At 48.1% G+C, this 26,837-nt stretch overlaps 1 protein-coding gene across 1 annotated transcript in view; it reads right to left on the bottom strand.

Annotated features, from left to right (window-relative positions):
* HTR4 (5-hydroxytryptamine receptor 4) overlaps positions 1-22,862 on the bottom strand; it is a 54,163-nt gene extending 31,301 nt beyond the window's left edge. The window contains 6 exon segments of the mRNA XM_065644390.1: positions 5,599-6,167; positions 7,970-8,123; positions 19,808-20,008; positions 20,980-21,105; positions 22,284-22,335; positions 22,856-22,862. Of these exon segments, the coding sequence (XP_065500462.1) occupies positions 5,599-6,167; positions 7,970-8,123; positions 19,808-20,008; positions 20,980-21,105; positions 22,284-22,335; positions 22,856-22,862 (1,109 nt within the window).
* Between the last annotated feature and the right edge of the window lie 3,975 nt (positions 22,863-26,837).

The raw sequence follows: 26,837 nt of genomic DNA on the forward strand, positions 1-26,837 counted from the left end.
CCTAACAAGTGCTATACTCCAACTCCCCAGGCTGAGCCTTTTCCCCAGGAGAAGATTATCCCCCTGTAGTATTTTTAACTACTCTATCCAGTCCAGCTTGAACTGGCAGAATGAGACTTCTATATATACTATAGTACATGACATCACATACCCACTCTGAAGGAGAAACTGGGAAATAAGAGCAAAGGCACAAAAGAAACGTTCCCTCAGGTCCTCCAGCCACCACCAGCAATGTGATAATGTCCCTGCAGGGCACGGTCACTGAGGAGGTGTCCACAGCCCTGCTAATCAGAGTAACTGAATCACAGCAGTACGATGGTTTGCATGCAAACAGAATGTTTGCATCTATTCGCTACAACAAAGCAAAATAAATCCCCGCCATCAAAATCCCAGCCCAAACATACACAAAGATATTAGCTGCACCCTAACAGTATTTCATCAGCTTCCCCAAAAACAAAAATTATTTGTGTCTCTCAACGGGGAGTTTCTGCCAAACTCTTGGCAAAAAGAGAAGAAAAGCAAAATTTGCAGGAGATGGAGATATCAGGGGGATGTCACTGATTGTTACATTTCTCAATCTTTTGCTCAGAAACTTCCTAAAAAGAGCTTAGGCGGAATGTGCTTTATCAGCACAAAAGGGTGAAGCTCTTGCCTATTGCTCCCATTAATAAGGCAACTGCTGGAGAAATGACAACACACATCCTAAAGCTCAGCAGCCTGGAATCGCTCCGGGTCTCACAAGCGCAGCAAAACGTGCGCTGCTCACGCTGCGCCTCCAAAATGACCTACGGACATCCAGCGAGAACCGGCAACCAGCCAACGAAGGAAAGAGCAGACGAGTCCCAATTATCCGTCTTGGGGCTAATGACCTTGTAGCAAGGAAGATGATGACATATGTCAAAAGCTCTGATCCATCTTGCCGCATCATTAAAATTCCCAGGCAGTTCCTGCCAATCAGAAATTTTAACCTCAGTGGCCTTTTTTTGCTCTAAATAACTGTATAGCTTTGGGCAGCAGTACTCCGCCGCTGGAAAACACCAAAGTGACATCGACGCAAACGTTCCAGAGTTTGCCTACTCTGATCATTGCTCAATTAAATTTTACCCAAAGTCATCTTCTTTGCTATGGCAAAATTTTGGAACTTCTTTTATCCAGGAATTCAGGCAACGCTGATCTGGGTTCCCATCCACTTGTGCAGTATGACAGTTTGATGATTCATGAAGGCATGAGTTTGTTGTTTTGTGTTGAATAAATATCTATGCCTGACAAAAGATAGGCAAGCAATATGTTTAAAGGGGAAGACAGCATTTTTCAGATGATTATGGCATTATGGCACATGCCACAGCCATCCAGAAACTCCTATCTATTGCAGTTAATTATTATACTAATTTTTGCCATACATTAGTTGAGTGCTTATTGTAAATTCTCCTATCCACTCATTATTCAGAATGATTCCCAAGTTCTTTCAATGAATGCTATTCCAAACCATAGGTTATTAGAACTATGAATTGCAAATATTTATAATGAATTACACAATTTGTGCTGCAACCAGAGAAACAAACCTTTGTATATGACATGTGGGTTGCAATCTCAGCCATTGAAAAATGAATAGGGCATGAATTTTGGATTGTAGCCACACCTGCAGATTTCAATTCACCATTTGCATGTGACTTGCCTGAATTTTGCTGTTGATGGGGCACATCAGAATTGAAACAGGTGAATGTCCAGGGGTAAAAAAAAAAAGAAAAAGGTTCTGGCAATTCCAACACTTGCAGAAAGCAAACTTGGAAAACAGGCAAATCAACATTTTCTTCCAAAGCTGAATATTTAATTCTAATACTCTTTCCCATCATACACACAGACTTGGCTCTAACCAAATCCTGTTTCCTGGCCGTTCATGACATCTTCAAAACACGTTTTGCACCACATCTTACCCTGCCCAAGGAAAGGGTGTCCAAGAACAAGCTCAAGAACAAAACGGGTGACGGGATATCCTTTCCCCATCTTCTGGTTCATAATTTAGGGACAGAGTGGGGCGGTTGCCAGAGGACTGAGCCGGCTGTGGTTGCCCTCACCCCATTGCCACTGTGGCTGTGTCCGGCCCCAGGGGTGCTGTAAAAAGTCTCTCCCTGTATGGGGCACCCAGAGCACCAGAGTCTTCACAGATCACTTGAGAAATAAATTAAAAAAAAAAAAAAGAGAAAAGCAAGCATGAGAACTGTCTCCCAAGCAGTCTCTCGGTCTGTGTGTGGTGAGGGCGGCTGCCTCTTCTCACTGCCGTGTTTTATCGCACTCTGCTCCTCCTTCTTCTTTTTTTCCCATGCCTAATATAAACGTGAAAAATCCCAAAATGGGAATGTCAGAACATTTTGACACTAAAGTGATCAGAAGAAAAAAAAAGAAGAAAAGCCTTTCCTCCCTGCCAGACACTCTTACAAGTCAGACACATCCAAGAGCAAAAAGCTGAATTTCAACCATGACAAACACGTTCTTTGCACTTGCAAACGTACTGGTGAGAAGACTGTGAGCGAGGACAGAACGCCTTGGACAGGTAGAGCTGAAGGAAAGTTCAGATCTTCTCAAGACTGGAAGTGGAGTTAGAAATCCCAGCCCTGCTGTCAGCCACTCCTGACTGCCTTTGAGACTAAATGACTCACATCAGCTTAACAGAAAATTGCAAATCTCTGCGGTTTTTGGGGGTGGAACTCTGCCATAGACTTGGCACCAGGTCTGTCCTGCTCTTCACTGCTCGGGTACAAAGCGCAGCTGTGATATCCCACTTGCGCAATCGCCCCATTTGCAAAACCTCTTGGTCAGGAAGAAACAACTTTGAGGTTGGAAAAGATGCATGTGAACCAGGTCCAGCTCTTACGCAGCTTCTCAGTTGGGTTGGTACGAAGCCAACCCATACAGGAAGGCTTCAATATTTCAGCTGCTGGGCACAAACCCCTTGCATTTCCAGGCTGGTAAAGCAAATGTATCTTATACCTTGAGAGAACCTGCCTCACTGAATTTCTCTTCCATTCATGCCGAGTCCAACCTTTTTTGCATTTGAGAGGCACTGAAGAAATACAAATTCCTCAAGTGAGGTTAACTATCCAACGACTACGGTTAGTCAGCTTTCCTTTAATCCCCACACTTCTGTTATCATCAGTGCATAATCTGCACCAGGGCAGCAGCTCACGCCTTTCTCATCAGTTACAAAGGTGAGGAAAACAGAAAATAACTGCTCCTGAAGTGCTGACGTGCAGAGCCGTGTCTCCTGCGGGAGAGGAGCGGATGCAGCGGTGGGGAGCAAGTGACTTCTGCAGAGCTGGAGCGATATGGAAAGGCAGAGGATAGTCTGATTTGCACATGTAGTATGTTAGAGAGAGGTGACATGCTCCTATCCATAAAAGTGCTCATAAAATCTGGAAGTGGACAAGATGCCCTGTGCAGGTTCTTATGGGGCCTTTTGCAATGGTTGTCACCCCTAGATTGGCAGGATTGTTATACATTTCCATGGATAACTTATCTGCGGGAGCAGAGTGGTAAAAGAGGGAGGGAGAAGCTGGAAATGGGGAAAGCCTGATTCCAGCTCCGTGGTGGGATCTGCAGCCCACCAGAGCCGCCCCAGCTGGCCGGGTGGCTGAGCCCATGACCAGCCCTGGAGCTCTGGAGGAGAGGTGACCCTTCACATTTGCTTTGGCTGCCACAGGGACGCCGATATGTTTAAAAGGACTCTCAAAATGAGAAGTTTGTCAGCTCAGGGACACTTAGCAGAGAATGTAGGAAACCACCAGCGGCTCAGCCCTCCCCGCGGCGTGCAGAGCCTCCTTGGCTGCCTGCTCAGCAGCCCATCTCCACCAGCTACGCTGGCCTGAGCCTGCCAGTCCCACAGGGCACAAGCAGGGTGGTGGGGTCTCGCCAAGGGATAATTTAGTGCAAAAGCAGCGAGACAACCTGGAGACACGAGGAGGCACCGGCATTGCCATCTGCAATACTTCAAGGTCAAATCTCAGCACGGACTGAAGCAATTCACCTTCTGGGCTGATGTGCTCCCTGCTCTCGACATCTCCAACCCGCGCCCAAGAGAGGCTCCCTGTCGTCTCTCTGCCTTGTATACTTAACAAAAAGCATCTTGTTGCTGTGCTTACTAGCCCGAATAGATGCCATTCTCTCTCTCTTTGTGTTTAGGCCACCGGGCCGGCCCCTGCACCCACTGGGTGCAGCTGTGAGAGCGCAGAACTGCTCCGGCTAAGCAGGGATGGGAGCGAGTCCTCCCTCCCCACCAGGGACACGTTTCCAGGTCCCCAGCCAGAGGTAACGGCTCTGATGACAGAAACACAGGCTGAGTGGCACAATGCCACACATCCATCACAGACAGAGGGCCGAGGGACCCTGGCCCTCAAACAGTTTATAATCAGCAGTAGATAAATAGGTTGTAATGTCCTTTATGACTTGGAAAGCTTGAGAGGTCTGTCTCAGGGCTGTGACAAGCCCTGCCCCACCTCCCATCCATTATACGGCTCAGGACTCTTTCAAAAACTCCAGAGATCACTGCAGAAGGGAGCTTGGGGCAAGCCAGCACGTCGGACTTAGCTGGGAAGTGCTCAGCATCTGATTGAGTCTACGGATGGGTTCAGCTCTGAACATAAATACAGTTACTAAATCCTCATCTGCATGTGAAGAGCCATGAATCCACCTACCAAAAGAACCAAATCTCCTCTAGATAGCTGCATAGAAAAACCTATGTTTTTCTTCAGAGATTGCAGTTTGTTCTGATATTACAGGAGATGACTGTTCTTCCCTCCCTTCCCCGTGCTCTGCCTCCCACCTCTCGGCTCAGTGAGAAGACAGGAGCGGGTGTCTCACAGCACAGAACCCTCCAAACCCCCCGGCACTGCACAGCCCACACGCTCTCCTCTTGCCACGAGCCCCCCGGGTGGGGGGTGTGAGGTGCGGGGTTCAAATTCACTGGGACCCAGACCGCCAGCCACCAGGACTCCGTCCCGTACCCGCGCCAGGCACGCTCGGCTCCCAGGCTCCTTGCACAGGAGCTACAGCAAAAAGCAGAAATCCCACCATTTCCCGAGCTGCTAAAACAAACCGGCAAGCTCCTCTCCTCCCAGAGAGGCCCCAGCAGGGTCAGGGTGCTTGGCAAAGCTCACCCTTTGCCTTTCCTTAGTTCAGAAGACGCAGCAGTGGTTGGTGGGGCTACCAAGGCAGAACCTGAGAAGGGGCAATGGGGATCTCTTTGCTAGAGAAGATGGAGCAGGCAGCCTCCCCCAAGGTGCTCCCCATGGGGTCAAGTTGTTCCCCTCAAACCAAACAGCAGGGCTTGCCAAAACGCATACGCAACTTCGGCATTCTCCCGACTCTTTCCCGAACACGCCTCTGGAGAAACCGCCAACGTGCCAACGCATACCCGTTATCTGCAAACCCGGGCTGTCCGAGCACCCTAAGGATTTCTGGGTGCTTCTCTTGCCCCCTCCCTTTTTAAGCATTTAACCGATCAGATATTTCAAACGCGAAGAGAAACCGATCCTTCGCAAAAACTCTAGAAGAGCACTCTTTCTACTGACTCCAAGCACTTCGCAGCATCCGAGAAAGACTCACCTTAGTACGTGAGTCGATCCGTTTATTGTGGTGGTGGAACAGGGGACCGTCTGCCCCAGGATGGAAGGCCTTCGGTATCGCTCAACACCGCAGCACAGGATGATGAGGAAGGCACGCCTGAAAGACTTGTTCAGGAAGGCGTAGAGGAAAGGGTTCAACCCTGAATTGATGTAGCCCAGCCACAGGAACGCCGTCCACAGCTTCCCCGGCACCGTGTAGTTTATGAAAGGGTCCACTATGTTTGTGATAAAGAAGGGGGCCCAGCACAAGCAGAAGCACCCCATGATGATGCACAGCGTCTTGGCAGCTTTGGTCTCAGTCTTCATGCGGTGCGTGCTGTGCTGGTCCGGGGGGTGCTGCCGGCCGTCGCCGGGGGCCCCCGCGCGCTGCAGCACCCGGATCTGGCGGGCGTGCTCCCTGGCCGTCACGTAGATGCGGTAGTAGGCCAGCACCATCAGGAGGAAGGGAATGTAGAAGGCCACCACGGAGCAGGTAATGGCGTATGGCTTGTTGACCATGAATATGCAGTAGGTGGAGTTGGAAGCTTTGTTGAACTGCCTTTGCTGGATCTGGGGCAGGAAGAATGAAGAAGTTCAGCGCTGCTCCCCCGACACCAGCAGTGTGTTTGCTAGAACATACCCCCACCACCTCGGGATTCTCCTCCTCCCTCCCGTCTCCCACCCGCGGTACCTGCTGTACCCACTGCTGCCTGTGCTCACCCCGTGGGCTCGCCAGCCCTGCTGGTCCCCAGCTCTGCTGGACCAGCCCACCCTGCAGCATCTCACATCTTCAAGCATGCCTCAAACTCGGCCCGTGGAAACCAGCCTAACACCCCAGCTCAGACACAGCGCAGGGGGGTAACTTCACTTTGCGCTGTGCTTTTTTTGCAGTGCTCACCGCTCTGTTCATCAGGGCATGGTTTCACACCACGGACACCCAGGTCTCACCCAGCTGAGTCCCATGGGGGGAGGACAGGGCAGGGACTGGGCTGCGGTGGCCTCAGCAGCTGGGGGGCAGTTCCGGGCTGGGGGTGACACTGAGCTGCCCAGGCACAGGGGCTGTGGGCAGGAGAACTCTGCAGGTGGGGTCCGTAGGCTGAGATCTGGTCAATGACTTGAGATAGAAACAGACACAGCGGATGAAGAAAAGGGCCTTGCATATGAGTTTGGGGAACAGAGGGCACAGCTGGGGTGGACAGGACTTCTCTGAGGCTATTCTTGCCACAAAACAATGTCACTGCAGGACATCAGGCCCATAATTTTTGGTGTTTATTCTGACAAGAGAATAACCCCACCTCCTATTTAAAACTAACAACATCAAAATTATTTAATTCGGCATATAAGGATTTTTACCTCTAAAGTAAACTATGAAGCATTTTCATTAGATGGTGTTTGAACCCTGCACTACCTCTCAGCATGTAGCTTCTGAAATCTGCATGGTGCTGACTCTTTTCTGAAAAGGTTGGGGGAAGAAATCAGTGGAAGAACTCAGATACTTGGTTAAAGAAACAAAATGCGCTTCCTTTTTCTACTAGCTGCATGACCTAAAGGTGCTTTGTCTGGAAGCATTTTTGGCTTTATCACCTTGTCTAGAGGCTTGGCAGCTTGCACCTGTTATTTTCCACGAGCCAAAAAGTATTCATAGCTCCTTGGCTGAGACTTGGCATAGAAGATGCCACATCTCTTTAAACAAGCTCTTCTAAATAAGGTGTTTTCACACTTTGCCGTTTTTTAATTCCTGCATCTCCAGACTGGAAGGAGAGCGGGTTTGCAGCTCTTAACTCCTTGCCCTGTAGACAGGACCCTGCAAGAGAAGCCAGACTGCGGTGGGAAAATTGCCTCCTGCTGAGATGATTTGCACGGCGGAACTTCACCTTCTCCCCCACTTCAAAGTTCATACCACGCCAGGGGATATTGTCCCAAAGCGCCATCCCTCCCGGGGCAGTCTGGGTTTTCTGGCTGTCCAAACACGGCTAGCACGGCAAGCAGGGACCCCCAGCTCAGCCGGCCGTGGCCAACAATCCCCTGGGAGCTGCAGAGGCCACGGGGAACCGAGGACTCCCCGGGTGCCCATGGGGAGCCAGCTGGGCTTGGTGTGTTTCCAGGGGACTACTCACTGCACTGAGCAGCAGCCGCAGGAAAATCCTCTCCCAGAACCACCACTGCCTTTGTGACAGTCCTTCCAGGACAGAGTCATTTCAAACCCCCTCAGAGACATCCTCCGGAAATTCAGCAGCTCCTCTGCATCGATAACAAGAGGTTTCTCCTTCAGCCCCTCTTGCCTTCTTTTATCTGAATATTGCTTTTTAAAGAAGAATATTCAGCACCGAATGTATTTGATACCAGCTTGATCTACTTCCTTAGTTACTCACCAGATCAATGATGCCAATGCTATTCCAGCCTTGCATGATAGGGAGGAAAGAAATAAATGTTGGGATTACCCAGCACCCTCCAAGCATCACAGCAATGCGCAGCGGAGTCATCTTGTTCCTGTAAACCAGAGGCTGGCAACAGATAGCATAGTACCTGCAAGGAGAAGAGCAAGAGAACTGTCATCAAAGAGATTTCCAAGTCTTCTAAAAATAAAATTAAAGCGTTTTACCAGCTTGTTTCTCCCATCTTTCAAAACAGGAAAAAAATGAGTCAATAGTCAATTTCCATCGACTGTCTCTCCCCACAAGGAGCTCAGGATATTTTCCCAGCATGAGTAAATAAGGTCTCATAGTGACTCGCAGGGGAAAGCCGGTATTTCGTTTTCCAGCTGGGAAAAACGAGGCACGGGTCGATGCTGTGGTTTGCCCGAGGCTGCAGAGCAGGGGGTGACTTCGCACTCCCCCTCGTCTCCTGTGCGCCCCGCGGGGAAGGAGGGCACCCTCCTCCCTTCAGCCAGCACGGAGGAAGGGCCGGCGTTTTCCTAACTGCAATGGACGTTTATTTTGACAAGACTGCAAAAGCTGTTATTACAAATGAACGAAGTGTTTCGAAGCTGGGAAAATGTCAGTTAAATGAAGAGTGTTTCTCTATAACCCAGCTCCCTTTCTACCGCCCAGGAATCAGCCTCTTGTCTGTCACAAGGACAGAACAAATATCTACACAGGGTTTCTAGTCTTCTCACCACCCAGAGGACGTGCCCTGTGCTCTCTTTTCTGCTCCTGATCCATCCAACATATTCATAATACAACTAACTATGGACTAGAAACATCTACCCAAAGAGATCGAAAAAAATAAATTCTTCTGTTCATTTGGTCTCTGTGCATAAAAAAAATTAATTCTTCTGTTCATTTGGTCCCTGTGCTACCCACCTGCTAGCGGACTTCTACATCAGGAAGGTGCACAAACCTAAAACTGGAAATCTCATCCCTCTGAAATTAATTTATGCCCACAGGCACAGCAGACCAGCAACCCTATCATCCTGTTGCAGACCTTTGGTGATCCTGACCCCACGGTCTGTCTCAGGTTCCCAATGAAATATTTTTGATCTTTAGATGTTTGGATTTCAGCACACGATGTAGGGACAGCCCAGTACTGATGTCCCCACCGCCGCGAGAGGGAACTGCGGTCCAGAGACGAAAGAACCGCCCATACATTCTCAGGTCTTCTGAATAATTTGAAGTATCATTCCGCTGTGTGCCTGATCAATATATTTTCCTAGTGAATGAATAACGATCATCTGGTAGGTGTAGTTTCCAGATTTGGTAAGCACAGAAACTGCGCCATATGGTGCCTCACAGGACAGGAGCACGGCAGCTGAGAAGTGGCCACAGTTGCTACAACTATTTATAAAGGGAAAGAACGATTTCCATCAGAGAATTTTTTGAGTCAAACCTCAACGTCAAGGTATCATGTGCACATAGAGAGACCCTCACTGCTGAGTGCCTATAAAAATCAATTTTGTGAGGTCAGCAGAATCAGGAATTAGTGCCACGAAATTAGCAAACACACGCTAACGCTGGACCACTGCGCTGAGGAGGTGCCTGAGAGAATTTCTAAGTGCCAGCAGCACATTAAAATAAGACATATGCGAATGCACACCTACACACAGTTCATGTGTATGTATCAGAGAGATCCTTGAGGTGTACAATTTATCTCACCAAGATATGACTGGGAACCAGAAGTTTTGTGCTATACAGGCACAAAAATCTAAGAATTCCCAAATTTAAGGCTTTTTTTTTGAAAGTCACGTGGAGGCAACTGAACTGCTTTGTTTTGATAAAATCAGATTATATATTCCACACAAAGTCTTGAGATAATATCAAAATGTCAAAAGAAAACATTTTTTAAAAGTCTCTCTGAAACAAGATTCAAAATGTCACAGGGGAAAAACTGTTGAAACAAGCATTCAGCTATTTCAGTGTGATCATTTATACATCCTCTTCTGGTTTCGTGTGTGCATGAAAATCAGCCTGCTCCTCTGAACAGGTTCACTTTCAAAGAAATGGTATATTTGACAGTAGCCGTTCTTTTAGAGCACTGGGTGGAATGTTCCTCTCACGGAGCTCATCCCAACAGCCGCGGCAGCCAGCGGGTCCCATCCCTGTCCCCACTGACACGACCCTCACGTCCCTCCCACGAAGGAGATGCTAAATAATTTACAGGACCAGGATTTACTTCGTTTTGAGCTTGCCTTCACTGGACCACAAGCTGAACAAGGTGTCCAGCCCCAAAGATCTGCAGAACTCAACTGGGTAAGGCCCTGAGTGGCCTCATTAAAGATTAAAAATTCAAGTTTGGCCCTGTTTTGAGAGGAGGGCTGGATCAGAGACCTCCAGAGGTCCTATCCAACCTACATTTTTCTGAGTTTATCAGACAATCAGGACCATCATGGTCAGATTTCAATATCTTAATCATTTCAGAGGACAGAATAAATATTTCCCTTGTTCCTGGGATAACTACCCTCCTCATATCCGCCACAGTGTGTTTGTGTAACCCTGTCCTGTGTTGCAGTGGTTTATTGCATTTGGATTTCCCCCTGCTCTCCAGATTTCCTTCCCTCAGGAAATAAACTGACCTTTGAATTCAAACAGGTATTTTCGGTAATGTTTTTGACTGCTGATTAGGACAGATGGTGCTTCTCTTGGCATTACGCGCAACTGCTCTTCTGACTCGAAACACAGCGGAGATCTATCTGGTGTATTTAATTGTTTGCTATCTGAGAGACACCTACTGGAAAGTGCTACCCAGTGCTGGACATCAAAGGATTCCTGTGACATGCCTGGTGGCAAGATACTGCAAGTCACAAGGGACTACATTTATTTGCAGAAAGGGCAAAAGAAGAAATTCAATAAATAAATGGAGAAGAACAGCCAAGACACCAGCTACCATTTCACAAGTTGAATAAGCAAACAGGAAAGGAAAACCATGATACATTGCTAACTAACTACAGCAGGAAAACAATTCTTCCAGGGAGTTTTAGTTATTACCTTTCCGTAATTCTATCTCTGCTGCAGCTGACAGCGTTACGCTGATTTCTACATGCTATTAAAGGCCATTAGAGTAAAAATTATGCCTGTAAAAATGACATCTTAAGCTCTCATATTTCTTCCCTCTCAGTGATTCAGCAGCAATTTTTCTCCGCTTACATGTCAAAAGATTTTTTATATATATATATATGTATACTTTTTTTTTTGCTAACTGCTGCTACCGTAACTTCCCTTGTGTTTAGAAAGTAGAGCTGGGTCCCTCCAGCCCAACATCGTTATCGGTAACGAGGTTCTGCAGTCGAGTGCGGGTGACAATTTTGCTGATGGCGAGGGAGGCAGAGAAACACACCGTCCACTTTCCATAGCTCAGCAGGATTTCCATTCAACGGCCCCGAGAGTCAGATAATAGAAATCTGGGTATGCTAACAGAAGCCATTGAAGTCACACCGATTTTTGCAGTAGCTGGCGATTTGATGTATGCGATGGTTTGGGCGTTTAAGCAGCTAGTTATTCACTGAGAGAAAAGTAATTATATCTCTAAGATTATCAATAGTTTTAGTCAGAGGATAAAATAAAGACATTTTCTTATTCTACATTTCTGCTTCTTTTCAAGTTAAAGCTGTTTTCCTGTGCTCATAAAGAATATCTATTATGTACCGGTATGACAACGTGATGGATGAATATAAAATGCAATACATACAAATGATTAATACGATGTCCAAGTTTAATTAAATATTAATTCTTACTATTATCAGCCAAGCCCCATGTTTCTCCAGTTCCCTGAAAATGTTAACTTCCCTGTTACCCACAGCAAGCAGACGATGTGAACACATCCTCTTCTCCGCCTCTGTTATGACATTCTTCGCCGAAGGGGAAATACAAGAATCCCTTCCTGGAGCTGTAGATCTTTCAAGCAGCTCCATAAAGCAAAGGTTATTAGAATACTTTTCCTTTCCCATATCAGACATTTGCCGCGTGAACGCGTCAAGCACTAACATGTTGCAGATGGCTCAGAAGAACAAATCCATAGCCCCTATGGCCTCGCTCATGGCTGTTGTGACCCCGCAGCTGTCGGGCTGCTGCGGGTTTGTGACCTGCCCGGTGGCCCTTGGTGGCTCCGTGGAGCAGTGCGGTGGCCGCGCTCTGTCTCGAGGAAGACGCATGTGACTGGTCTTCCAGTGGAAGTTCCAGTGATATGGATTTGTGGGTACTTACTGATCAGTGCCAAACGGATTGATTCCCAAAAGCATTACGGACACTCTCCCAGCACCCCCAGGGGATGCAGGGGCACCTCTATCATGTTCACCAAAGCTACAAAAATGCTTCAGGGTTCAGAGACTCAGTGCCCAAGTCTGCGGGGCAATTTCCTCCGTATTTCTACATGCATCACCAGCCAGAGCTGCCGCAGTCAATTGTATACACAGCGTCCACCAGCTGCAAGAGCAAAATATTTTATCCTTTCCCAACAAGACTGGCGCTTTGCCTGCCAGCGAGCTCGTCTTTACAGCCAGTGCTACACATAAAATCAGAAAGCAGATATAAATGCCTGATAAACTGTACATCAGCAACACATTTGTACCTAACAGCCTTCAGCACTTTGGGTAGAGAAGACGTAATATCACATTCCTCAGCAGCAGGATCATGGACAGCTTGCCGAATGTTAAACTTGTGCATATGTGAAGACAGGAGATGGCAGATATAAGGAAAGCTGTGAAGCCAGAGAGAAAACAGACAGAAAATGAACCTCAATTACACTCTTGCCTTGCACAACTGAATGCTGAATCCGCTGTGTTGGTCCAAGGCTTTCGTGGAAATATAAGTGCTGTAAACCACAGGAGTTTGCTGTTGCCATTTTGCATGTATGAAAAACCCTATGAAAAACGCACACTCCTTGCATCACATCCTGCCTTTCCTCCAAGAAAGAGAAAATAATCTCAAAAAGCACATCAACTTTTAAGTGATGACACCTGTAGTTATTACAAGTTAATAGCCTCTAGGTTCTTGGAGATGAGAAATGGAAGTGGAAGGACTAAGAAACAGCATTACATTTCAACACATCAGTGACCTAGGTCTGACGGCAGCATAATTTAGCTGTGGTCTGTGGCAAGGACAGCTATTTGTGGCAGTGACTGCCTACATACTCATCAAGCACCAACACCGTGAGACTGCATTTGTCACTGGGATCTGTGGTCAAGACAGAAATAAAAGGCCGAAGAATCTAGATAACCAGCTGAGTGCACAACGCTAACATGCACCAGTTTCTGTGGCCGGAGAGAAGCAAGCAGCAATACAGCAGCCAGCACATCTGGGCACCCATCGGTCAGCACATCTGGGCACCCATCAGCCAGCACATCTGGGCACCCATCGGTCGGCACATCTGGGCACCCATCGGTCGGCACATCTGGGCACCCATCAGCCAGCACATCTGGGCACCCATCGGTCGGCACATCTGGGCACCCAACAGCCAGCACATCTGGGCACCCATCAGCGTGGGCAGCCCAGCGCCTCCTCCAGCCCACGGCAGTGGAAAAGCTGCTCTGGGCACATCTCCAGAGAGCAGCCCTGGAGCCCTGAGCTCCTGCCTCAGCATCAGTGATGCTCTGACCAGCCCACTGCTCTTCCCTCCCTTCTGGGCATTACAGAAATAGAATTACTTAGCTGCATTAGATAATTCCTCGGAGAACAATTAAAGCATCTCCCTGGTTTGCAATACAATTTTGTTTGAGCTACAGGTATGTAGACACTACCCTGCAAGAGGCTCTTTAGATATCACAGACAGACAAATACACACCTACCTTTAATAAACAGACCGGTTCTGTGGGCGGCCCACATTTAAAACCATTTGGTGTCATGTGCATGTATAAAATTATATATATACCATATGTTTTATCATCACTGCGGCCAAAATGAGCCAAGGAAAATTTACTGAACGCTCATTCTGAATAATTTTTTACCCCTTTTAAATAATCTAGGAAAAAGATGACAAGAGGGTGGGAAAACTGTGGGTGCTATTAGCTGCCTCTCAAAGTTAGGGTGCAACAGCCGTGCCCATACAGGCTCCGTGGCTGTATGTGTCTGAACCACGCCTTAAACACCGAAGCTGGAAAGATTTGTTCGTGAGTTCCTAAGGAAAGAGGAGCCAAAGAAACGCAAGAGGAGGCAGCCAGACGCCAGGAGCTGCCACCCCAGGGACACCGAACGGCACTGAGGGAAAACTCCTGCAGGCAACACAGACACTTCTCTCGTAAGAGAGACGCTGCTTCTCCTCGCAGTGCACAAGTTATATATATAAGAATTTGGCTAGTTTACAAAATCCCCTTCGTTGTGTTTTCGGAGCTCTGCTTTGGCACGCTCCACAAAGCCCAAATCTGAGCGTGGTTTTGCTCCTCGTCTCCCTCAGGGAATCCAGACTGGGCCAGAGTCTTCAGCTGAACCTCGACCACCAAGTGAGGAGGTCTAAGCAGCTAGGATCTCAATTTATTTGTGCCTGTGCGAAATTAAAACGGCACTACTGGCTTTGCTGATATTTCAGTGAAACCAGGTTCTGGCTTCTGTATAACCAGATTTTTACATTTTGTTGGAAGGAACAGCTCTTTCTCTTTTCCTTTTTCCCACTGAGCAAATAAGCTATGGTCTCTGACTGTGCCAAATAAAATGAAGTTAAGCATCGCTGGTCCAGAAAAAAAAAATGGCCTAAAATTATTTTATCTAACAAAATTAAATTCTTATTAGAAAAACAACGGCCTGCTGGTGTTGAGATAATTACACTGAGAAAAACGCTAAAGAGAACAGTTAATTGGAACTGGATAAATTTAGCTAGTAATACAAACAAACGTATGTTGCCAAATGCAGATACAGGACTCCTTCATGTTCCCCGTGTGGGTCGGTGTGTGTGGAGGGTTGTTGGCAGCAACCGTGGCGCAATAAATCACCATATTTCTAGGGGGCTTGCAAAGATTAATAAAGTACAGTGCATCCCTTGGGCTGTGCCACGGCCATTTGCCCTGTTATTTTTCTTAGTGCTTTCAGACCTGACTTCTGCAAACCCCACGTTAATCTGCTGCCGAGTGCCGACAGCGGTAGCTCCGCGGCTACGTCCCGCGTCTCGCAGCCCTCCCGGCCGGTCTCCGCTGGCCCCCGCTCAGCCCTGGGAGCTGTGCGAGACCAGATGCTTTTCCAGCTGAAAAGGGCACGGGGGATTTATGGCCTGGTTCTAAACTATAGCTGGAATTTGTGTCATATAATCAGATTGCCGACTGCCTCATCATTACTTACTGATAGCTATTTAAAACCTAGTAAGCCTCCCCGCTAATCACCTCCCCCAGCCGGCCAGCAGATGTTCCGCAGAGCACCGCTGGGCACAGCTGCTTGCTCCCCGTCCTTGAGAGAGACACCGCGCTCCCGCTGTGAGCCCCAACGCGGCCAGGCGTCCCTGGTGAGCCAGCCCGTGCCCCTGCGCCTCGGCTGCCACCCCGGGCAAAAGGACGAGCAGGGACAGCGATGGGATGCAGCACTGGAAACGAGGCAGCAGGCAGGGCGGGCGGATCCAGCAACCACCCAAACCTTGCCAGTGCCGTGCCGCCACAGGTGAGAGGGGCTCTTCTCCAGACTGCACAGCACCGGGGTTTGGGCGTCTCTAAAACATCCTCTCTCTCAAGGGATTGTGCTAATTTGATGTCTGCACAGTGCGTTCATGTTAATTAATGTTAGTAAATGGTGCAACGAGCATCTGTCACTCTGGTGCTCCAACGCTCTTTGGGTACATCTGCTTTAGCCGTTATTTAGCAGTGATTATGTGGTACGTTTGAATTCCGGTAAGATTAATGTTGAATATACAAACACACAGGTCTGTTTTGTTGTGTGTTACACAGCAAATCTGGAAATGATTTGAACACGTCAGGCAAACATGGTACCTACTGCCCAGCGGAGACGTAGACTGGGAGGAAAGCGTCATGTGCTGGGACACAGCAGGAGAGCTGGAGCAAGAGAGGGAGGATGCAGGATGCTTTGGATGCATGAAGAGCAGAGGTGCCAGATGTGCGTCTAAGCCTAAGAATACAGATATTTGGGACCTGTTTGTTTCTCTGGTTTGTTTTGGCTTTTTTTTCCCCAAGACTTTGAGAAGTAATTGTACTGCAAACTGTACTGCAGATATTGCAGAAGAAAATTGCCTTCCCGACGGGTTAGCTGTATTTGGAGACTCTGTCATAGCCGCTTGGTCTATTTATATGCAGTGCAATTATTTTTATTGCATAGGCACACAGAATGGATCAATAAATGATTAATTCAAGGCTAAATCTTTATTTTCTATTAGATTACCAAACACACGATGAAAAAGCATAACCCAGTGACAGCAAGATTTGGATTCAGTGAGCCCTGACGCACCTCTGGCACCCTGGAAAAACACTTTTTCAGATGAGATGAAGAATGTCTCTAAGTCTTTGCACTACTTTGCTCCCTGGGTCTGACCGGTAAGATCAGTTTATCCTGTGGTGATTCATCCAGATTTTCTCAAATGCCTTTGAGAATTAAAGCCTGAATGCCTTTTCCCCCCGCCCCCTCAGAGGCAGTAATGGAAATAGATACAAGATACTATCAGATAAAAGTCTTTTCAAGCAACACTTTCTGCCGAACAGAATGACTTTGCAAACTGAGTCCTGAGGATTAGATTAAGCACCCCGCTTCTTTAAAACAACTCACAGTTGTACACCCCGAAATAAAACAGAAGGCAGGAAATACATGAATCACAGAAAAAAAACCCACCAGCTAGCAAAAGCGCACTCTCATAAAGCCTGAATGAACAGACAGGCCAGGAAAAATTAAATGAACCACTGCGAAGGAGGCAGCGGCAGGGGGGCGAAGCAGCGGATGGAGAACAGCTCCCCCATGGGCTGAGCCATCCTGCCCCGCACAGAAACCCAGGCGCTCACCCACCTGCTCCGACCTTCTCAGGGCCACCCACCACCACCTCCTCACCTGCTCTGTCCTCTTATCTGGGAGGCAGTTCTCACCGCGGAAAAAAACCCCACCCCAAAACAACCAGAAACCGTCACAGAAATTCAAGTTTCTGCCAGCTACCTTTAAAGCCGACGTCTGAGGCTTTGCAGCCAAGAGAGGAAAAGACAGACATGTTGCTCTTACTCGTATCAGAGTATTTTGAGCTGACCTGAAAGTTGTTTGGAGATACCACAAAAATACCACAAAAATACCACAAAAATCAACTGTCTGGAAGTCTTTTCAAGTCTCAACTGATGTTTGCGCAGGGCAAGGGAGAGATACGCTTTGAAAGCCTGGAGTACAAGTCGCAAAAGGAAAATTTGGCACAGCAGCTGGAAATTAGGAGCGGTTGCCAGTCTGTTAAACCCTTGCTGTGAACAGCACGTGCTGCTCATTTGGGTTAGAGGATGGTTATTCTGACGAGTCATTAATCTCTATTAGGCTGCGCCGCTGGGTGCCCACATTTTAACTAATATGCACCAGGAACAGCACAACTTTTTGAGTTCAGTCTGCAAAAGGAACAGGATTTTTAAAACCGGCAGTGCTCAAGAAACAGGTGGAATTTAGACAACTTTTGTACTTGTATCTATTCCAATGTGACTGAAGTGTGGATATTTTCACTTTTCACCTCTAGCACTGGCCTGGAGCGAGGTCGAAATGTTCTCCTTGCCCTCCTCAGGACGAACAGAGACCAAAACACACCTGGAGGTGATGCTCCCAGGACAGTCTCAGCAAGGGGCTGGCGCTTGGGAAAGGAGAAAAAGGCAGATTTAAAAGGTGGGCTTTAGCCTTCTTTTGGTATGGAAAATGGACCTATTATTCTTCATTCACCACTTGACCCAAGCTGCACTGAAAATCCCCGTTGTCCTACTTGCTGAGGAGGTTTGGAACAGCAGCCAAACTCATGGCAGCAAAAGCGAATTAACCTCTGCAAAAAGGACACCGGAGTGAAGCGGGACTGTCACTGGCACAAGTGTCATAAGCCCCTCAGTGCAGCAAGGAACACACCAAGGAACGTCCTTAGGGATGCGGTAAGAGCCAAAATCAAAATGTCTACGTTCTCCATCTTCTTCCACCCAAATGCCTCCTCTGAGAGATGGAAGGAAAGACCTCATGTTTCACTTCAATCAGAAAATGGTTTATTAAATAGGCCCAGTAGGAAAAAAAATAATAATGGCCTCGTTCTTTGTGAATGTTTGGACCTGACAGTGTTGCCAGGTAAGGGCTATCAGGTTTGGGATCTACACTCATCAAAATCTGCTGCTTGTGTGGTAGAAAGCAATTGCTTTTGTACAACATGTTTTCTGATTTACCTAATCAGGCTGCCAGACCATGCAGTGAGTAAGCACTGCAGAAAAGTAAAACAACATATACAGTGGTAATTCAGGAAGAAATAAAATACTTTTAATAGACTGTTTGGGACAGGAAAGAGCTCATGAATTAGCACAGAAATCCCTGTTCGGGTTGGGACTTTTGCTGTGCTCAAGGACAACGTCCAGGTAGATGTTAAACAACTTCAGCGATGGCTACAGTACACTACTGGATTTTGAAAACCATGTTAATCAGCCAGTCAATCAATCAGAGGAAGAAATAACAGCTTTAAGAGAGGAAGACGACCAGGGGCTGACCCACCTCCATAACATTTTCATTTACAGCAGTTCAGGAGAGCGAGTCCAGCGCTACAAGAGGCACCTTGGTCTGTCTCGAGCACCATGCTGGGTAGTTTGAACTTTGTATTTGGTCCTGGGAGAACCCAGCAGCCTGTACCCTTGGGACTCAGGTTGATCCTGAGGTGTCTGATCAAAGAGAAAGTGATGAAAGCCACGCACTTGACTTGGCATTCTCCTCTTCACAGGAGACAGACAGATTTCTCTTTCAGCTGACACTCATCGACAGAAAACACAGACATAATTGTGCCTTCTTGTACTGGGAGAAGAAATATACCTTTTGAAATGCCTAAGATGAAATTCTGGCTTTTTTCACGTCAGTGGCAAAGCTCCAAATGATTACCCATGGAGTCAAAAGAGCACCCACAATGAACTTCTACAGCAAGACTGAATGGCTAGGAGAGCTGTATATGCCCTGCAGGGATTAGACGAGAGAGAAAAGTTTCTATGGCAAATTCAAGAGCCTTTGGAGCAGAGCGGCCTGTCTCAGGGATGCTGCTATTAGTCTCTGCTAATGCTGCTGTGTGTGGTGGTCGCTGCTCTAACAAGCACTCAGTAAAGCCGCTTTGAGAAGAGAAACAAGAACACAGTACCAGAGAATTACCTAATATTTCCATCAGCTCTGCAGCGAGTCTGCAGAGGCGTCATTCTTCAGCGTGAAAGCAGCAAGCGAACGATAAAGGCTGCGATAATTACCCGCGTCAGGCTGCACCCGGCGCCGGCCCAGAGAACCTTTTCTGTCCCTCTGCCTGAGAGCAAAGAACAGCCCATGCAAACACCGTCCTGCGCACCGTGCGCCTCTGTCTGCGGCAGCTGCAGGTCCTTCCTTCGGACTCATCTTGAAGGTGACTTTAAAGAAGAAACTGCGCCGCGTCTGATCAGCGATGCAAACAGGGCGAAGCGGCTGAGAACCTGGCTTGCTCTATCGATTTAAATCTCACGCCTTTCAAAGTTTTCCTACGCTGGTGAAGATTCAGAGGGCACCCTCCAAAATCAGCTACCGAGAGATTTATTGCTCTGTGGTTCCCAGCAGGTTCATATTTGCCCTTTGGCTACTGCTGACAAAGAACAACACTGAAGAAACTTAAAGCAAGTCTATTTATTCTCTGTGCTCTCCTGTTCATACCTGTCCAGCGAGATGCAGCAGAGGTGCAGGATGGACGCTGTGGTGAGCAGGACGTCCAGGGACGTTCGGACCAGGCAGAACATCTCTCCGTAGATCCAGTTGTCCTGAACCAACTCGATGGCTCCGAACGGCATCACCAGCACTGACACCAGCAGGTCCGCAAAGGCCAGGGAAACAATGAAACAGTTGGTCTTGATTTTCCTGCAAGACAGATCACAAAATTAGGGCGGAATAGTTTCAGTGCAGCATCCTCTACATATGGCCACAGATTTCAGCTTGTGTTTGGGCCTGATTGGCTCTGTCACACCGAAAGGTCCTCTCTAATGTACTCCTTGCTTTGCATGGTCACCCCTAGCTTGTTCCTGGGTTTTACAGCCATATTTCCACTGGGTTCTCTGCATGAAAACATCTTTCTGCTCACACAGAAGAGGCAAATAGATGCTCACAGGCCCCTGCATGTGGCTCAGCCTTGCAGCTTGCATTGGAGAGTTTGGAGTGGAGGAGGAGGATTTTGTTTTAAACTTGTAAATTGAGAAAAATCCTTCCAGAAAGCACTGAGAAGAATCTAGACTGAAGCTGTAATTTTAACTTGAAGAGTACTTTCTAAATCATAACAATAAAATAGAATTATATCCATTAAAAATCCCACGCAGAATATGAATAGAGGCTGTTGAATCTCTCACTCTGCTCCTCACAACTCCCAGGGGCAGCATCAAGAGAGGCAGCGGCTCCTCGGGACGGCAGTTCTGCCTGTGACCCCCCCAGATCACTGGCAGCATTTTCCAAGCTGTGGCACAACCGCAGCGGGACCTTGATCCGTGTGGTTTTCTGATGGGCTTGTTTGGAACTTTGAGATGGAAAGGGGGTAGAGGCCAACCTGCTTCTCCAAGGAATTGCTGCCTAGCTCTGTTTCTCACTGATTTATCTGATATTTACACTAAGAGTGCTAAAAATGTAGCGGATGGATAACAAAATGATGCCGCCACCACAGTGTAAATCCAAGCGGGGATGCATTGAGGTCAGCAGGAGAGTCTGACGTTGCCGTGACGCAACGCACGGCCAGAGGCACTTTTCATCGCAGCAGTTTGTGCCCTCAGCTGCAAGCACGGGGCTATGTAGGTGTGGGTTTCCCCCTGTGCCGCCCCGCACAGTTGGCCGGCTGGGGGGCTCACCTGAGCTGCCTGTCCCGGCACACGGACACCATCACCAGCAGGTTCCCCAGGATGGCCATCAGGATCACGGCAGAGACGAAGGTGAGCAGCACGATCTTCTCCGCGACGCCGAAGGTCTCACTCGAACTGGGGGGCACACACAAAAAAAGAGAAAAGCAGCTGCGGCGGCGCTGGGAGGGGATGGCCCGGGCGGCGCTGAGCTGCCAGGTACGGGCACTCATTTTGGCACGTGGGACAGTTTCATTCCCACACCCATCGCAGCCAGGCAGCCTTCCCACCACGGCCACTAAGAAAGAGCATTTCTTATTTATAAGGTGTCCTGCTTTTGGTTGGGATAGAGTTAATTTTCCTCCTGGTAGCTGGTACCGGGCTGCGTTTTGGATTGAGTATGAGAGTAATGTCGGTAACACGCTGATGTTTTAGTTGTTCCTGAATAGTCAAGGACTTTTCAGCTTCTCGTGCTGTGCCCAGTACACAAGAAGCTTGGAGGGGAAGCCAGGGCAGCTGATATTCCGTACCATACAACATCACGCTCAGTATATATTTTTGGGGAAGCCGCCCTGGAGAACTGCTGCTTGGGGATGGGCTGAGCATCAATTACTGGGTGGTGAGCAACTTCACTGTGCACCTCTAATTTTGTATATTCTTTTATCATTATTATTATTATTATTGTTTTCTCTTTCTTTGCTGTCCTATTAAACTGTCTTTATCTCAACGCAGGAGTTTTACTCCTTTTTTTTTTTTCCATTCTCTCTGCCATCCCACCGCAGGGGACGGGAGCGAATGGCTGTGCGGTGCTTATTCGCCGGCTGCGGTTAAACCACGTGTCCCAGCAGTGGATAAGCCAACATGTAACTGGTAGCTCTGGACAAATCTTTCAGTGCATTCAGAAATGCTGACAAGGCTCTGCCTGAACTAAATGTGGCTTTCCCAGTTTTCACTGGAGCACATTGCTTCCTCACACCTCGGGTCATCCGTTCTTGGACAAGTCTTGCAACGAGTGGATTTTGCAGCCGCAGTTCTTGCGGTTACGCTGCAACTGCTGCCTGCAATTTGCTTACTCTGGTCTAGACATACTTCCTCCCATCTGACAGAAGAAAATCCCTGTCCATCAAAAGGATCTGCTTGTCCATCCTTCTGACAGTGGCCTGCAGGAGATGAAATGCCTACAAGCGGTATAGCAGAGCCACCCTCATATGCTGTCTCATGCCACAAAGGTCTGTGGCACAGTGGGCTTGGGTTTAGCAGCTCCGGGGGGGTCCCGTGCCTTCCTCTCTCAGGTCTGTCTCTCGAACTCTCAGTACATAGTGAACACTGTCTCTGGGCAGCTTTCCTCCTTGGCCTCATAGTCACATCCTAAATGCAAAATGAAGCAAATGGCATCAGCTTCTGTGCCCCCCAATTACCAGTGACCACCCCAAACTGCATACAGGGATTCTTTCCTCAAAACTAAAGATAATTGGCATTTAATTACTTAACCTAGCACTAAAATCCAAAGCCACCCTACAGAACCAGTTACTGGCCACATGGCTGCTCCTAGAATGGGACGTCACTCCTTCTCCCCGCTAGAAATCAGCCTCCCTCTCTCCCATCCATCTCTCACACGTTAGATCCGAAAGAGACCTCATTTTCCCCAGAAGCAAACTCCTACACTGGAGATTTTGGGACGCAGGAAGCTTGGAGCTGCTGACGGATGAACCTGCACTGCAGAAAAGTCCTTTGGAAAAGGCTGAGCAGCCGGGAGCGGGTCCTGCCCCGTGGGGAGCGTGCACGGCGGGATGCACAAGGGACTCTCCTCTGCTGGAGCTGCGACAGCCCTGGACCCACCACTTGCCACAGGTGGCCGCTGTACAGCCGGGGAAGGTCAGACACTCACCGAGCATCGGGATTCTGAGCACAACCGAATGCCAGAGCCTTCACCAATAACGTTCAGCAGCAGAAGAAGACACCGTGAAAATTAAAGGGAAATAGAAAAGAAACAGCTTCCAAGGCAGGTCTCAGCCACAGGCCTGCTAGCTGGGTACCAGGAGGGATGAAAAGCCTTCAGGAACAATGGGGATGCCGGGATCAAAGGCACCTTCACTGCCAAGCTCTAATTGTACCTGTCTAAATAAACCTTCACGATAGGCTAACGTTGCTCCGGGGCTGCATCTGTGAAACTAAATGTCAAACCACACACTCAACAGCACCATACAAAAGCTGTTCCTTTTCCTGCCAGGTGAGCACGGCAGCACATACACACTGGCAGAGCGGTAAAGAGGATGATGATGGTTTAGTTTATACAGAGCCAGGCTGAGTTAGATTTATATTTTGCCTTATCTAGCTTTGCCCGTCCTTCTGCTGTTCCTAAACAACTCTCATCACTGCGTTATTTGAGCAGCTTGCATCTGCGCTCTGCAGCGTGTACCAAGGGGGAGAGACACCCCTCTTGTCCCCAAGCCCAGCCGGGGGTGAGCTGGCCATGGATGGGGCTTCTCACTCCACCATGCAGGGCCTTGGGGCTGAGCCCGCTGGTTTTTTAAGGAAAGCCCCAGGATTTTGAGGCTGCCTGCTGAGAGATCCCGGTCCCCTCCCCGCAGCGGGGACGCTGGCTCTCAGGCTGGGGCTGCGCTGCCCAGGGACAGGCGCTTGGCGTCAGGATGCGCCGGGGCCCCATCCCACAGAGGGATGTAGAGACGAGGAGTGAAGCATTTTGATTCGACACGTTCCTTGAATGAGCTGCTCTGATCCTAAAGGCAATGGGTTTGCAGTTGGACATAAACATTTCACAGTAAGCAATATGAAGCAGTAAATTCACGGGTGATCTGAACCGCCTGCTCGTCCCCTGTTAGAAAGCAGCTGTGCCTATATAGGACACCCCCACAAATGTCAAGGCTGTCGCCTGCTACTGCCAACAAAAGGATGACTCCGTCCCCAAGCTTTTCCCATTGTGTCGCATCCCTCCTGTCCAGGCGCAGCCCCCGCTGCTGCCACCCCGGGGGTGACAGTGTCCACGTCCCGCACAGCAGGGACAAGCCGGGTGCCCCGACCCCCAGCGCACATTGTTCCCCACGGCACAGGCACAGGAGGTTCTGTGGGACGGGAGAGGAGGGAGCTGCCAGAATGCTGGAAAAAAAGGGCTCTGGAGGTGGAGAGAAATTATGATTTTCACCATGCAGCTAGGACAGAAATAGCTGCAGACACCTCTGTGCTCTCCCTTAGCAGCAGGATTTTCTGCACTGAAAACTCCTACACCCTCAAGAAAGTTATAACTCAGAAGTTACAACTGGCCAAGTTTGGTGCTTTGAGGCAGAAGATTGACACTGAATTTCAGCTGAATTTTGCTAAGCAATAACACCCAGAGTGCAGGGACGCGGTTCTGGGTGGAAGGGAGATTTGTCCTTGCAAGGTGGGTATCTGCCATCCCCTTTTGTAAGAAACCCAGATGTTTTCCTCTCATTTGGGCTCATGAAGAAGCACAGGGACCGTAATGGCAGGTGAAGACTCAGATCTGCTCCGTGCTCCCAGACGTTTTCCTCAATGAACACGTGTATTGCGCAGGACAGAGCGCTCCCCCTCCTCCAGCCTCTCCAGCTGCAGAGCTGAGCAAGTGAACAGACAATGAAGATAATTCCCCACCACAGCCCTTCTTTGGTGCACAGAGATTTTGAGTTCTGCTCATCAAAACAATCTCTGGAAATGCCAAAGGAGGCCAGCACTGAGCCACATTCCACCAGATGTTGCCCTGCTTGAAGACTGAAGGATGCTTCAGCCAGGAACCAGGGTCACGTTTTAAGGCCACATTTCCCATCTGGTGGGCACAGGCAACCCTGCCCTGAGGGTGGTGGCATCCTGGTCTGCAGCATTTGACTTGGCTGCCCACAGCCCAGGGCTCTGGACAGAGACCAGCAGGTCAGAAATACACTGGCGCGCTTGTCTGTGGAGCATCTCCTGTGATAATAGTTCCAAAAGTGTTTGGGGGATCTCTCCAAAGAGTATTTCTCTTGTGCCATGTTGCATCGCTCCCCTGGGGAACATTAAATAGGCATTTGCATCACTGGGGATGCAGGAAGAATGTTCATCTGGGATACGTTTCCACACATCTACCGTTTGAATAATCTGTCATCAAGTAGCAATATTTGTTAATTATTCAGTCTCAGTAATTTAACGCTGTTAATAATGGAAGAAGTGGATATTGCTGTAAATTAAAATCAATGGTTTGCATAACATCTTTGATCAAATCTGAGTGCTCTGGCTTCCAAGCATGCTTCCCTGTTTAATAAAGCAGAGATTGATGGGTTTGCTATTATGAGAAAATGAGATTCAGACAAAATGATTGTTGGTTAGTAGGAATATAGAAATCACTTAAGGAAAAAGGTGAAATACTGATGTGGAATGAATGCTTAAAACCCATATATGGACACATCTAAAAGGCTCTTCTGTATAGTCATTAATGTGAATGAAAAAAAAAAAAAGTCTATTTTTTCAAGCTCAATTTCTACTTTTCTGTGAACACCCCAACTTTTCTAAATGACCTCAAGTGCTTTGGCATATTTTATGCAGGAATTAAACTGCACAGATAGTCGTGTTGGTAAGACCACGCACATTGCTCCTCCGGTTTTGGGTACCCGTCATGCCCTGACCTCCCTGCCACCGCAGCGGGAAAAAATCACTAATAAACAGCTCAATGCTGAGAGCACCTTGGGCCCTGCACAGACACCCTGCGGGAGGGAGAGGGATGGAAAAGAGAGTGAGTGCTGAATAAATACGATTTTGCACAGCTGACAGAGAGGAGGCTGGATGGCCCATTTCCAAACCAGAGAGGAACGACCTGGAGCATCTCCTGGTGAGCACTTTGTAACAAGGGATGTGTGCGATTCTCACTGAAGAAGATTAAAAGCTCAGAGAGCAGTGGCAGCCTAAAAAAGGGCATTCTTGATTTAAAAGTGGCCTCGGTGGATGAGGAATCCACAGATGAGTCGATCTGCTTTGTTTTCAACTGAGCTACGACTTTTCTCTCTGTAACTCCAGCTGACATGATATTTCATGTAGATCTTTAAGTACAAACAAGCTGTCATTTGCCTCCCCTCCTTTCTACTCCCCTGACTATTCCTAGGCATAAAATCAGAGGCTGAGTGTTAAACACTTAAAAATCAAGATATGTTATTTTATGAGTAAACCTAACAATGTGTAGAAATGTACAGAAATGTGTAGAATGTATAGAAACATGACAGTGGGGAAGGTATTATTTGATCTATGGCTTTCCAGCTGTTATCATATTCTTCTCTCCTGGCACCTAAAAATATTAATCAGAAGTCAGCATTAGTCCAGAAGCACAGAATTTCTTTTAATGCCTTCAATTGCTACGCTGCCTGCGCCGCTTCGCTTCAGACTGTGCAGATGGCAGGACAACTTCTAACAGATTCAAATCAATTATGTTCTTCACTTCTGTTTTAGAAACAGATTGAAATTAATTAAAGTATTGACAAGCCAGAAATAAACAGTGTTCCACATATCAAAATAACTCAGTCGTATGACTGGTTTGAGTGTTGATGGTTTTGGTTTTGGTTTTTTTTTTTAAACCAAATAAATTGTGGTGGGGGGGCAGGTGGGAAGGGATGAGGTTCTCTCGTCTAACGCTGGTTTGAACCTCAGGAACGTTCTGCAAACCGACCTGCTGCCCCTGACGGCGCGGGGCTCACAACACAGCGCGTTACTGCAAACAGCAGCAGCCCCAGCAGGGTCACGAACGATAAAACCAGAACTTCAGGTCACCTCCTGCTGGACAAAACTCCTGATAACACCACTGATCCTGGACGACCATCACGTATCTCCTGGAGGCTGCTTTGGAGAATTGTTCCAAGCAGCTGATAATACTG

The sequence above is a fragment of the Caloenas nicobarica genome, chromosome 13, assembly GCF_036013445.1.
Source record: "Caloenas nicobarica isolate bCalNic1 chromosome 13, bCalNic1.hap1, whole genome shotgun sequence".
NCBI classification, from domain to species: domain Eukaryota; kingdom Metazoa; phylum Chordata; class Aves; order Columbiformes; family Columbidae; genus Caloenas; species Caloenas nicobarica.